The following is a 15,216-nucleotide window of genomic DNA, read 5'->3' on the forward strand; positions in this document are numbered from 1 at the left end:
ACTTGGGTTGATTTTGATTGATGTCTTCCAAATTCCTTGCAGTTTGTTGTTGTTGACACAAGGTAGTCTCCCAGCACTTTCAGACTGTGGTTCACTGGTTGAAAATCTTGCTTTTCAATGTCTCTATTGGTGATTTTTCCCCTTGACAGGGTTTTTTTTCCAGAGAGAGCTGGTTACAGAGATATGAAGAAAAAAAACAGCTAGCTAGCCTTGCAGACTTACTGAAATCATACACACGCAGGAGAGGTCTTAGGTGTGTTCTCTTTGCAGGCTAGGATCTCTGTTCACTGCTATCACACAAAACTTTGGTCACCTGATCAGGAGCCAATTAAAATGTCGTTGCTAGGCCGTTCTCCTTTGTTCAGGACCCCTTTCCGGCACCATTTAGTCCAGCCTGGCACACCCTATCCAGGAGATAGCTACATTGTATATTCCCCATCCTGTTCCAGTGAACATGTCTTTCAACTGCAGCCAGGGTAGTTTTTAAATCCACAGTCCAATTTTTAAAACCACAGTCTAAGAAAAATAAAAAATGGGTTCTTTACAAGTCTTTGGTCCAAATGTTATGGGATGCAATCCAAACATGTGCTGTCCCAAACAAATGCCACCTCAATAAGAATTCTAAAGTTATTAACCAAAAACGTAACTGAGATACAGATGGCCACGATTTACCAAATTACGTTATCACAATCTCAGTCAAGATTTTATTGCCTTAACAAATTAAATATTTATCCCCAATATCCATCTTTCTTTGCAGTGAAATTTGGAATGAAGTTCTTTAGGAAAAGAGCTACAGAACTGCAGAAGCTGTGGACACCTCACTAAATTCAAATAACTAACTCACCGTCAGCTTATTGAGACCAACATATCAACACAATACAGATGATGCGCAATCTGATTTATAATTTCAATGTACAGCCAATATAAAAGCCAGTAAGTGCTTTCACTTGGATTTCAGTAAAACAGAATGTTGGGCAGTATTGCATTCACTTGAATTGGATTAAAACGTTCTGTGGTATAATTAAATGCGTTATTGGCTACAAATTGCCATTGATTGCAAAAGGGGTACTGATGGGGTCAATTTAAAATGATAAATTAAGAAGCATCACACATGTATGTTGGCCCAAATACCATTATTCCTACAGTGCACAGCTGCCAAGATATTCATAACCTCATGACAACATGGTAGTTTGTCTATGAAGGTTAGAAAATGCTGGACAAAGAAGCTGCTATGACTGCCATAGAGATAATTATTTGAGTTAAAGAAACAGCTGTACAATCTGATTTTCTGAATATCAACTTCTAAAGTTTTAAAAACTTTTTTCTGCAATTAGAAATGTCATTGGACTTATAGAAGAGTCTCCACCTTCCATTTCTGTGCTATTTCAGGAAATCAGTTCACCAATTCTATAGTCCTGACATTCCTTTACATGACTTTAAAAATACACGCGCCAGCAGAACAATTCTTGGTGAGGAATCAGGAGTCCCACCTGGATTTTACTGCCACAAATCAGGCGGCCCCCACCCCATCTCGCTTGTAGATGACATAGGACATGATGATGTCGGGTTGGAAACATGACATCATCACACCAGTCACTGAAGTTATGGAAGGCAAGCAGGCATGGAAATCAGGAGGTGGCCACTATTTTGAAATTGCCAATTAAGAAGCTATTGGCCCAACTGTCTGCAATTTTTCGGGCATCAGACAGGAAAAAGTTTGGGAGTGCTTTACAGCAGCTATGACGAGGTGGCACGATGGTGCTGGAAAAGGCCAGCCACCAGAAGCATGGTTGCACGGAGCAGCAGATTCTGCTGGAGAAGGTATGCATATGATTTCTGACTTTATTTACTGACTTTTTTGAGCCTTCCATAAGAAATAAAGACAGACTCAGAGGACGAGGCCTTTAAACTTGTAGCCATTACCAACTTTCTGTTCGTGGCATTACTCCTCTGCCACATGACATCCTGGCCTAAATTCCCGATTGGGCACAGAGCCCACCCTTGCACTGTTAATTGGCCACTTTCCCACTGGGCTGCCACTAATTGATTGTCCAATGTTTGATTCGCCAAGCTGAGAAGATGGGGGCAGGAGTGAGCGGATTTCTCACTTGCCATTCTGCCTTCCTCACCCTGCCGAAAATGTAAAATCAAGCCTAATGATTCCAAATTTCCCAAGCACAAGTTCAATTTAAAAATTGTACTGTCCTTGCATACTACAAGAGGGGAGTAAGAGAAATGGAGGAGAGAGTGACTCAACCCCGTTCCTGGTAGATAACTAAGAAAGGGCACAGAAACTAATTAAGGTGGGAGGGGTGGTGGGGAGGACTTTCAACTGCTTGCTACTAAGCAGCAGAACATATAACCGATGGAATTGAGGCTGTAAATTCCTTTTAGCGAAAGTGGACTTCTGTAGCGGGTCACAACAGCAACTTTAGATCTACATCTGACATTGGTATTTGTTCATCCAAACCTCCAAGGGTGCCTTTAAGCTGTGACAGACACTTCTCAGCCAAACCAGAAAATGATTAGATGAGGTTTATTGCTGTAGGCAAATAGATACCTGAAAACTTACCAATGAAGGCAATAGCATTAGGGTTGATGATCCCACTGGGTAAAAGGTGAAAATTATATTCAACTGAGTCGACTACGACAGTGTGGCCAGCGTTGTTTCCTCCCTGTGTGTGACAAAAGAGGTTTAATGAAACATGTACAGTTGTCTGCTTTGCTCACCTTACATTTCAACTCGCAAACTCCTCGGCACCCTTTGTGAGCTGGGTGTTCACATGTTTGTGCATTTCTGGGTGAAGAGGCACAGTATGAAGACTTGACATGTCTCAACTCTCCTCTAGATCATAAAGTTTACTTCATGCACTACTGCAGCCTTGCAGACTTGTGCAACAGGAAGAGTTAATTAATTGAGCTAGTGGAGTTCTAGTGTTGGTCAACCATAGGATTAGAACTCTTGAACTCACTGACTGAGCTTCCCTTGTGCCTCTGATTGGAAAGGGAAAGATGTAGCTCAGCCATAGAGAGCATAAGATTCAGATCTGTACTTAGTTAGTTGATCTCACAACAACATGCATTTATATAGCATCATTATCTAGTATAATATCCCAAGGTGCTTCACAGGAGCATTATGAAACAAAACTTAACGCCAGGCTACAAAGACATATTAAGGCAAATGACCAAAAGCTTGGTCAAAGAGGCAGGTTTTAGGCAGCATCTTAAAGGAGGAGAGAGAGATACATATATTTAAGGTGATTAGTTCAGAGTTTAGGTTCTAGGCAGCTGAAAGCTGGTGAAATAATCAAAATAGGAGGTGCAAATGGTCAGAATTGGGAGCGCACAGAGATTGTTGTAATTGTAGGGCAAGAGGAAACAGGGAGGGGGTGAGGCTCTAGAGGGATTTGAAAACAAGGATGAGAACCTTAAAAGTGAGGTATTGCTGGACTGGGAACTATAGTAGGTCAGTGAGCACATGGGGAAGGCAGGTTAAAGGACACTACAATTAATATCAGTACTTTTTAAGTGACTGCACACGGTTACCTGGGATTAAGTAAGTTATATAGGGTTCCTGCTCCTGACTAACAGTGACACCGACTCAAACATGGAGGCGTCAGGCAAGGGATTGGCAGGGTAGGTCTTGTGCTCGTTACGTAGCCACAGTTAACTAGCTTTCTGATACTACTGTTTTGGTTCACACGTGAAGTGGTTCACATCTGTGGAACCATACCACAATACTAACTGGCATTTCCAGGAAAGCAAGGGACTAAAACAGGAGGGAAAGTTTAATAAAAACTGGTGGCTGAAAGCCAAGTTCTGATTCCAGCCTTCAAGTTACAAGTTTAGCAAAAGAAACACGATAATAATAAAACATTTTCAGCACAGTTTATTACTAATTATTTTTATAGTCACTGGGGCTTTACCGAAATTCTACTGGTGTGTGAATGATACACTGCTGTAGTGTATCTTACCCCACCTCTTCAGTGCTTCAGTAATATGTGAAAGGTGGGTAAGTGAAATTTCATGACATATCCACTTGACTGGTGAAAAACATTCCATTAGAATTGTTATAGACACTGTCCTTCAAAACTTCTTGTGCCTGCAAGAGAATGTTTGAACTATGTAACTATTTTAAACTGGAGGCAATACTTGTGTTTATAGTCTGTCAGCAGTGATGGGATCAATTTGAAGTGATAAATTCAGAGCATGAAACGTATTGCGCATAGCATTGCCTGCTCACATTCTTATCCTCTCTCCCCCCCATCCTCCCACACCCCCCAACCTACGCCAACACAGTAAGCAGGGCTTGTCAACAACACGAGTGAACATTATAAAACAGCTAGGCTACAAGTTCAAATCCTCTGGCATTGAATAACGATGCCTTCGCCAGCATAGTAGCAATAAAGATAAGAACAAGACAGCCAGATTAACACTCTTTCAGTAATGCACGGCACTGATGAGCAACAAATCCCACTGTTCAACATTTTTTGCACCAACAATGGACAGCTGCATATTGACCTGACTTCCAGTAACTCCGTACGCTGCCAGCAATCGCAATGTTTTAAACCCCCTTTCCCTAGATGAAAGGATATTTTGGGTCTTTAGTGGAGCATGTGACAAGAGCACTCCATTAAAAAAGCACACAAGAAATCTTTTGGTTCTGGGCCACATGTGAATCATGGCCTAACACATGAAACCATACCTGATCGTATGGGGAAGGCACAGGACTTTAAACACTTCAACACTTGTTTTCAGCATTGATGAAAACATGACAGGTTTAATATCACAACACAAACCTGCACACACCAATAAAGCTCAAGTGTTAGCTCATGGTATCAGATAAGACAAGCTCGTCCATCTGTCAGTTAGAGATGACAAGCAAAGGCCCAAGTTTCTCTACAAGGCTGGGGACAGGGTCAGGGAGACCTAGGAAGCAAGATGATCAACTATCATAGGGCAAAGGAGGTGGTGTTATTATCCCAAATCATCCTTACACACAGCTAGTTACTGACAGAATTATCAGAGCCACAGGAACAGATTTGTTGCCTTGAGCCAAGGAATGCAGTGGTGTCACGGGGACTGCATAAAGCTCAAATGGTCAGCATGTGAAATTTTTGTACTATGTCCACTTACACTGCAAAGTGTCCAGGAGTATAATTAGATAACAGACTCAATTCTTACATGTTTGGGAGTTTGTCTGGAAAGAGGGTGACGCACGGCACTCTTCCCTCAAAAATTCCACAGAAAAATTGATTTTCTAGCCGTTCATTTATTTACAATTTGTAAGACTTTGGGTGCAAACTGCGTACATAACATTGTGAATACACTTCAAAAGTAATCCATTGGTTGTAAAGTGCTAAAGTGCAACTTTTTTCTCATTAGTGCTAGTAGGTATATGGTGTATGGGGAAGCAGTACAAGTTAACGGATTAAAAATACTACACAAGAGGTATAATGGTACAACATTAAGCATGGTGGCTCAAGTCAGATTTGTTCTGCAGCAGTTTGGTCAATGTATTTAGGATACCCAATGGCAACACTGGAACTGCTAAATTTTGAGGGAGAGCTGTTTTCTTTTTAATTATTAGAGAGCTCCTTAATAATGTCAAATAGAGCTTAATCAGAAAAGGCCTGATTATAAATGTTTATTAGATTTTACTCACCCTGCTGCAGATAATAAGGAATGACAAGTGAGTAACATGGGAATTAGTGCTGGAAGGGCATCAAACCTCAAGCAATTTAGCATGACTTGCATTCCAGTTCCAAATATTCCAACTATTATTACCTACACAGAATTTTATGTTAGCTCTCCATTCTGCACCTTGAAACTTAATGGCTACAGCTTGTTGTTCCCATTTGAGTTTCTATCTTTCATTTATGCTACTTCTGCAATAGAACCAGTTTCACTGAGCAACCAGAACTTCCACCAGGTCTACTGAAGAATATAAAAAGGTTCAGCCTCTAACACAGGCTTGTTCAGCCCCTAACACTAGGCTTGTTCAGCCCCTAAAGCACCTTTATGCGGCTCCCAGAACCAGTTTTCAAACAGGTAAGTTGGAGTGCAAGATTCTGCAAGGAGCTGCTCCCCCAATGACAGTCCACTTCTCTCCAGCATTTGCTGCCAGTGGCTGAGAGTTTGCTGGAGAGAAAGAAGTTTAGTTTCAGGCAAGGTGGCGGGAGGGAACAGAGAGAGGGGTGGCAAGAGCACCGGGGGCCCCCAGGAAGGTGAGGCTGGCTGCTGGTGGCTGCTGTGGGAGTGAGTGTGAGTGCATGCGTGTGTGTGGGAATGAGTGAGACAGCGAGTTAAGGAGTGCGTGCAAAAGCTCATGAGAGAGTGCGTGCAAGAGTGAGTGTGTGTGTGTGAGTGAGAAAGTGAGTGCGTGTGTGTGTGTGAGTGAGTGAGTGAGTGTGTGTGGGAATGAGAGTGTGTGGGAGAGTGGGAGCAAGAGAGAGTGTGTGTGCATGTGTATGGGTGGGGAGTGAGAGTGTGCACATCTGTCTGCCTTACTCAGTCTCTCTCACCACCACACACTGTGTATGACTGAGGGTGAGAGAGTGGGGAGTGAGCCTGGCACACACACTCGGACCCCCTCACACTTTGGTGATTTTTATTAATTATTCTTTTTTTAAAACTTAATTTATTGCTTTGACATTACTTTATATTTGCTCAGCATGTTGCTTCTTTTCTTAATACCACAACGTTTTTTTGAAATTCAGTTTAACATTGCACCCAAACTTATCTTTCCAAAATTTGCTCATCAGCCCCTTTGAGAGAGAGAAGAATTGAAACGTGGCCTCCCAAACAAACAGGTTGGATAAGCCTGCTCAAAAAACTTGTACATTTGATTGATATCTGCCTCCATCTGCCCGATCACTCAAGGCACGTTAAATGCGTATCTGCTTTGAGTGCTCTTCCGTGCAAACAGAGTATCCAGTTATTGTAAAATGGCACAGGATCTGAATAGCAAAGCAATGCAACTGTTGCAGAATATGCTCACATCCCACAGCTTTGGATAAGTCTCATCCAGAGCACTTTACAAACTTTTGTCCAGCACTGAATTACATGTAAAATAGCATGCCACTGATAACATTTAATTCATTGGAATTTCTGTCTGTTTATTTCCTTTCCAAAGTGCTTTGTATCAACAGCTTACATTTATACATTTAACATAGAAAATGCCCCAGGGTGCTTCACAGAGGCATACGGAAAAAGGGACACCTATCCAAAGGAGGAGATTAGAAGAGTTAGTCAAAAGCTTGGCCAAAGAGGTGGGTTTTAAGAGGAGGGAATCAGGAGTTAGTGGGCCACAGAGGTCTCAGGGCAGAATTGCAGAGCTGGGGGCCCAAGTGGCTTAAACAAATGGTAGCATTTCACTTGCATTTCCCCCAACTTAGTCTACTGCATTCGTTGCTCCCAATGTGGTCTCCTCTACATTGGAGAGACCAAACGTAAACTGGGTGACCGCTTTGCAGAACACCTGCGGTCTGTCCGCAAGAATGACCCAAACCTCCCTGTCGCTTGCCATTTTAACACTCCACCCTGCTCTCTTGCCCACATGTCTGTCCTTGGCTTGCTGCATTGTTCCAGTGAAGCCCAACGCAAACTAGAGGAACAACACCTCATCTTCCGACTAGGCACTTTACAGCCATCCGAACTGAATATTGAATTCAACAACTTTAGGTCGTGAGCTCCCTCCCCCATCCCCACCCCCTTTCTGTTTCCCCCTTCCTTTTCTTTTTTTTCCAATAAATTATATAGATTTTCCTTTTCCCACCTATTTCCATTATATAAAAAAAAAATTATTTTTTTTTTTTTACATTTTTTTTTTACATCTTTTATGCTCTCCCCACCCCCACTAGAACTATACCTTGATTGCCCTACCATCCATTCTTAATTAGCACATTCGTTTAGATAATATCACCAACTTTAACTTTAACACCTATGTGTTCTTTTGTACTATTGTTGTTGACATCTTTTGATGATCTGCTTCTATCACTGCTTGTTTGTCCCTACAACCACACCCCCACTCCACCTCTCTCTCTCTCTCCGCCCCCCCCACACACACACCTTAAACCAGCTTATATTTCAACTCTTTCTTGGACTCGAACTCAAGTTCTGTCGAAGGGTCATAAGGACTCGAAATGTCAACTCTTTTCTTCTCCGCCGATGCTGCCAGACCTGCTGAGTTTTTCCAGGTAATTCTGTTTTTGTTTTTGTTTTGGCTTAAACAAAATTTCCTTTCTCTCCGCGAAACAATTTTACTCTTCATATAAGTAGCAAGGACAACTTATATGTGTTATCCTGCAAAAGCTCAAAGATTTCTTCAATTATAAGAAACAAAATGCTGGAAATACTCAGAAGGTCTCATGGCACTTGTGGAGACAGAATCAGAGTTAACATTTCAGGTCTGGGTTCCGAAGAAGTCATATTGGACTTGAAGCATTAACTCTGTTTCTCTCTCCACAGTTGCTGAGTTTTTCCATGTATTCATTAGCATTTCAGGTCTCTGCCCTTTCATCAGAGCTGAGGAAAGTTAGAAATGTAATAGGTTTTGAGCAAGTGAAAGTCTGGGGGGAGGGGGAGGGGAAGAACAATGAAAGGGAAGATCTGTGATAGGGTAGAAGGCAGGACAGATTAAATAGCAAAGGTTTCATAGTGCGAGGCCACTCCAAAGGGAGTGGTTATGGGACAAATAAAGAAACAAATGGTGTTTCCAGAGGAGGTGTGAATGTCAGGATAGCAGTCATCCAAATGCAGATAGGAATTAAGAACAAAATGAGAAAAAAACCAACCCAGTAAAAAACATGAAACAAAATGTGGGGAAAGAGGTTATGATTTAAAATTGTTGAGTTCAATGTTGAGTCCAGAAGGCTGTCAAGTGCCCAGATTAAAGATGATGTGCTGTTCCTCAAGTTTTGCGTCGAGTTTCATTGGAACATTATAGGAAGCCAAGGACATGAAAGGTCAAGCTGGGTGCAAGATGGAGAATTAAAATGGCAGCAACTGTAAGCTTAGGGTCACGATTAAGGATTGAAAGATGTGCCACATTGTGAGCAGCGAACACAACATATTAAATTGAAACAAGCACAAGTAAATTGCTCTTTCGTCTGGAAGGAATATTTGGGGCCTTGGACGGTGAGAAGGGAGAAGGTAAAAGGGCAGATGCTGCATCTCCTGTGTACGCGTGTAAGGGAGTCATAGGAAACGAAGAGTGTGTTGGTTGTTTCAGAATTCCAGCATTTGCAAACTTTTGCTTTTATCTCAGATTTCATCAGCTAGTTTATTTCAGTTAGAGGATCTCTTCTATCGCAAATGAGCTGCCACTTAAAGGACACGGCCACCAGCTTGAAAGCTGATACTTTGAACAGGTTGTTAGGAGAGATTTATAGTGGTTACTAACATCCTGGCAGAAAAAAAGCAATATTCTTGGCAGCTAAATGCTAGTATTTTAATGCATAAATGTTTTACTTGTTGACTGCAATATTCTGGATAAGGACCCAGAGTGGCTCAAATTCATTAAGTTCACACAATAAAGTTACACTTGGAATGATTTTAGCTGCATCTTTGAACCAAAAAGCAAAAGCTGAGCACAGAACTTAGCTTATATCCTGCAAGGCAAGGAAGTAGGCCAAAGATAAGCAGTAACACACCCAGACACTTTGTTGACGAGTTCTTAAAATGTGATAAATACACCCACAATTTTTTCTAAACAATACACATCCTACCACGCAGAGAGATCAGAATGCCTAATGGTTTTATAATTGGCTGATGGTACAAAGAACCAATCCAGAGGAAAGGACAAACTAATGTTCTTTAATTTTAAAGCAGGTATCTAGGATATTTTGTAATATACATGTGTAGAAGCATCAATGAGGAGAATATTTCTTCTTTCACCCTTTCAGCAGATAATGCTCAGCAAAATGAAATTGCTAACAGTTTTCTGAATAAATTGATTAATGCCACTCTGGCATTAATCCACAAAGAGAGCTAAACTCTAATATCATGTGATTCTATAGCTTCAGGGCCACACAGATCTAGGTGCAGCATAACTGAGAGTGATTCAACTGCTTCAGTGCATTTGAAAATCTTTGGAAACAATCTCAATTGGGGCCAATGTAATTGTCTCAAAAACTTGTGCCAATTTGAAGTCAGCAACTGGCACCTGTAAGATCGGCAAGTAGAACGAGGATGTCTCCGTGCCGGTGAAATATTGTGCAGAGATTTTCAAGCCTTTCCTTTGCGACTGGCTTTTTAAAAAAAATAATTAAGGCTTTAAAAATCAATAAAGACCAAGTGGATTTTTTGAATTGTAAGCAGGCAGGGAGTACAACTGATAAGCATTTGATTTCCCATAATGAGCAGCAAAATCAACATATGACAAACTATCACAGTGTTCTCACGACCTCAAATTATTCATCAGGAGCAACAAGTTGACACAGCAACTGTTTGACTGTACTCTACTTCCTTGCTTTCCAGGATATGAGCTAAGTGCTGGACTGAGCTTTTGCTTTCTGGTTCAAAAATGCGGCTAAAATCACTCCAAGTGTAACTTGGCCACACAACTGAAATTCTAACACATGTTTTTGAACTTTGGCTTTACACTCAGCCAATCTGATGTCAAGGACATACAGATTGCACACAACCCCATTATATACATAGGGAAAACTCCTGTCATTGCTAAAGTTATTCTTTTGCAGAGTATAAAAGTTTTAAAGTATGTTTGTGCAATCATATACAATGACAGACTGGAAGAATATCCTGGAGCCAAAGCATGTTCCTGTGCAATTACTGAGCACTAGCCTGGTGTTGAAGCTATTAAACGCTGTAACTTATACAGGCTATAAAAGTCAACTTCAGCAACAGCAGGTCTTTCAAACTACATAATCACAGGAACCCAATCTTGCACATGCTGCAGATCCTCTCAAGTTCTGTTGCTAAGTTTAGATATGTATTAACACACCTTTTTTGTTACCTTGCCAGTACTAAACCTACAGGAAAATTCACAACGGATCCACATTTAAAGCATACAGCACTACAAGCTTCATCTTCTTCTGCAGTTTATCCTAACATACCAAACACTTAATGCTTGTGTTTATGAGGCGGCAGCAACAAAAATATGATAAGCTAAAGATAACTCTTAAAAGCCAGGTCACAGGTTTGTCTTTGGTGCATAACAAGAGAACAAAGATATAGTTGGGTGGGGGAAGGAGACATAGACAAGGTATAAATTTCCCAAAAACTTAACCCAGTTCCATCGACACCACTCCTAACCAAGTTAGTCAAATTACATCGTTACATATAGGTTCAACTACAGTACAACTGAGTGCTAGTGCAGTGTTATCCAGTGTGTTGACCATATGTGGCTGATTGGAAATCCAGATGTGGCTAACTGCATTTTTCATTAGTTAATAAAACATAAGTAACAGACACTATCATTGGGCGCATGATCTCAATACTCATATCTGCGAAGCATAAGCCTGTATATTTAAACCTTTTTGAGTATTCATCAGTAAAATGTCAAGACAAAAAGCCACGTACACCTTACTTTTTTTGACAGCTGCGTGGGCTTTTCCCCCTTGGCTATGTACTGAAATGGTATAGAACATCGATGAAGAACAGCAAGCTTTAGAACTATGGTAACACCAGCAACAATCTTTGAAGAGGGAAGCTGTCATCATGGTCTATTCAAGCAGAGTAGCAGAAGAAAATAAATCCAACCAGTATTGAGCATCTCAAACAAGAAACATCATGTCAAAGGACAAGTAGCATCCAATATAAAAACGGATAAAGAGAGCAGGGTAGGTCTAGTGCATCTCACTGAGTCAACACAATTACTCTGATGAAGTCAGAGCACTGCTTCTAACTACTGGACAGAAACCCAGAAACTGCACTAAGATGTGCTGTTCCTGCTAAATTCATGCTATTCCAAGCTTCGGTGAAAGAGAAAGGCTGCAAGAGTTCCATTCTGAATGGTGGCAAACATTTCAGTAAATATACAGGTAAAGCACATTGATCTGCATTGTATGCAAGGTGTTTTCGACTAAAGTTGGGGCATGAATTAAAATGACATTTGCCAAGATATCTGTGTCAGTGAGTTCTGTTGGACAACGGCGAGTTAATCTAACTTCAACCGATTTTGTAAAGTCAAACAATTGCAATCCGCATATTTTGCAAAGCATTTGTTGATTTTTTTAGTACAAGACAGAAAAGAACAGGGAAGGGAAAAATAACATCAATCATGCAATGGATTTAACAACCTTTGAGATAATATCAACAGCTACATTGAAATTTTAAAGAACAATGCTGCAGTTTGGCAACAAACAGATTTTATGCTTCTGTTGGCAACAAGGTTATTGACATGAGATTCTTGTGGTTCCACCCTGACTGATGAAATGCAGGTGTTTAGAACAGCACAAATCAACATACCAGGACCGTGGGACTATCCAAATTTATTCTATTTCTAAAGAGAAAGAACTCACTGCAATGTGGTTATCTGGACAACTACATTTTTAATCTACATAGGAACAGGAATTAATAAGATTTGAATGATTAAACAAAAATCTGGCTACGTCTTTAAAATGTGCATGTATAGGAAGGTAGAAACATGTGTTCCTAAATGCAGGTTTCCTGGTTAATCTTGTCTATCCACTCAGTCCAATTCTCCATGCCATCTTTGACCTCTGGTTTTCAAGAGCATATTTTCCATCACTCTGCTTCAGAACTGCCATTTTCATATCCCTTTCTTTGACAGCCTATTCTCAATCTTTATCTCAAGTTGGTCTCACCTCCAACTTCATGCTCCCCACTGCCCAACTGCATGCCCACCTTGGGCATGACTCCCTCTTCAAGACCTCGGAGTCTGGATTTTGGCCTACCACATTCCATTGCACAGCACCAAGACTGCATCGATCAAATTCAGCAATAAAATTCTGTATGACAGAAACTGTGGCACCTGTTCCTCTCTGAACCCTCCACAGGCCACAATATGCTCAGCCATTTCAGAGTCAACACCTGTCCACCTCCATGGAGCTGCCCTCTTCTGACTCTAACTCCAAGGGAGTCAGTACATCGATTCCAACAGCTTCTTGCCAAGTGCAAAGGTTGCACAAATGCTGTATGAGACAGGCTTCATGGCCCTTTCCTGGTATTTGGGCTTGTTTTCCCCAGTGCCACACTGTCACATCTGACATGTTCCATGGCTCCATCCTTGTCCACCCCTTATGTTTGCACAGCACTGGATGGAAACAGCACCTTCCTCTGAAAGGCATTTCAATAAGGCCACAGCTACAGTAACCAGGAAAATAGGCCATTTTGCATGGAGAACCAACACCAATATAATAAGTAGCAGTCTCAGACTGGCTGGAGGTTCTCCTCATCACAATGGCATTGATTAATAAGATTCTCAGACACAATGCTGGGCTTAGGCCAACAACAGAAAAGTTTCTCAAAGACACAACTGGCTAGTCCTCTGCATGAACACCCCGCATAAAAGTAAACAAAATCTGCCTTTAAGTTAATTAAATGTTTGAATCATTAGACTTTAGTAAAATTTTGAGGTCTGGGAATAGAACAGCAGAGATTCAGATCCGTATTCGGTCAATCATGCAGCCCAATCTGTAACTAGGGTCTGCAATTTGGAGATCAGATTTCTGCAACAAAACACAGCCTAGAGAAATTCAGCATCTTTAAAAAGAGTGCAGAAAACCTTTGTTGAAAAGAAAATTATTTAACATTTTACTGGACAGCAAGAAGGTGCAGAGGAAACATACCAGAATGGTACCAGGGATAAAGATCTTCAGTAGAGACACTGAAGAAACTGGGATCGTTCTCCTTGGAGCAGAGAAAGTAAAGGGGAGATTTGACAGACGTGTTCAAAATTATGATGGGTTTTAATGGAGTAAATAGTTAGAAACTGTTTCCGCTGGCAGGAAGACAAATTTGAGATAATTGGAAATAAGGAGAAATACTTCTTACATTACAAGTTATTGTGATCCAGAATGTACTGCCTGAAAGGACATCAGTAGCAGATTCAATATTAACTTCTAAAAGGTAATTGGACACATATTTGAAAAGGAGAAATCTGCAGGGCTATGAGGAATGCAACTAATTGGATAGCTCTTATAGAGACCCAACATGGGCACGCTGGGCCTTATAGCCTCCATCCATGCCGAAAAATATATGAACTGCGTAGGGGTCAGACAGAAGGAAAAGGAGGGAGAGAAGAGTCCAAAAATTCTGTCCCACCAAAAAAATACCCATCAATACATATAAGAGCTCAACCCATGATCACAGTAATATTAGAAAGGTTACACAGGATCAGTGTTTAATATCTGGTTCAAAGCGGATGCTGCCAAATTGATGAATATACACAAAAGTGAATTGGGGGAGAGCACAGGTAGCCTGAATAGCTTACATGAACAGAAAGAGAAGCAAATTCAGGACTTGCTGTTCCCAATTCAAACAGTCAAATATTTATAAAGAGATGCTGGCAATTTTTATACTTTTCCCCTCTAGAAGTGTACTTCTCATCTACCCTCTTAAAAATTGATCAATGCTGTTAAGGCAAATCAAATCATTTGATGGGATTCAGGGAGGAGAGTAGAAGATATAGAGAATGGCACCAATTTTCCCTAGATACTAGCGATCAAGCAGATGATACGGCACAGGAGTGAATTTGATCTATGACAGTTATCCAATTAGTCTCACTTCTCTTTCCCCAAAGGCCTTTAACTTTTTTCCTCTTCAAGAATTTATCCAATTCCCAGTTGATAGTTACTACTCAATCTGATTCCACTATCTTTTCAGGTTGTGCATTCCATATCATAACTCACTGCCAAAAGGATTACCAATTCTATACTGCCTCACAACTCGCTTCCTGTAAGGACTCTATTCCATCGTCCCACTTTCTCAGTCTCTGCCGCATGTCTGTACCAGCACTTCTAATGTGTCTTCCCTTTCCTCAACTGAGAAATCCCCCCATGACTGACAAGGCCCTCAACCCTGTCTATTCCATTTCCCATACTTCTTCTCACCCTCCCCTCCCTCCCAGAACCATGATAGAGTTCCCCTTGCTCTCACCTTCCAACCCACCAGCCTCTGTATTCAACAGATCATCCTCTGCCAACTCCAGCGTTTTGCCACCACCAACTTCTTCTTCCCCTCTCCTATCAGCATTCCAAATGGACCATTCCCCTAGGATACATTGGTCCACTC

General features: G+C 41.1%; 1 protein-coding gene across 3 annotated transcripts in view; it reads right to left on the reverse strand.

Annotated features, from left to right (window-relative positions):
* The window catches only part of adss2 (adenylosuccinate synthase 2), a 95,513-nt gene that overhangs the window by 46,253 nt on the left and 34,044 nt on the right, over positions 1 to 15,216 (reverse strand). For 2 of the 3 annotated variants that reach the window (XM_041181211.1, XM_041181224.1), the window contains exon 2: positions 2,573 to 2,675. In XM_041181211.1, coding sequence (XP_041037145.1) covers positions 2,573 to 2,675 — 103 coding nt within the window. Of the gene's footprint in view, positions 1 to 2,572; positions 2,676 to 4,521; positions 4,695 to 15,216 lie in introns of those variants that run through there. The other variant, XM_041181218.1, reaches the window with a different exon arrangement.

The sequence above is a fragment of the Carcharodon carcharias genome, chromosome 2 (assembly GCF_017639515.1).
Source record: "Carcharodon carcharias isolate sCarCar2 chromosome 2, sCarCar2.pri, whole genome shotgun sequence".
NCBI classification, from domain to species: Eukaryota; Metazoa; Chordata; class Chondrichthyes; order Lamniformes; family Lamnidae; genus Carcharodon; species Carcharodon carcharias.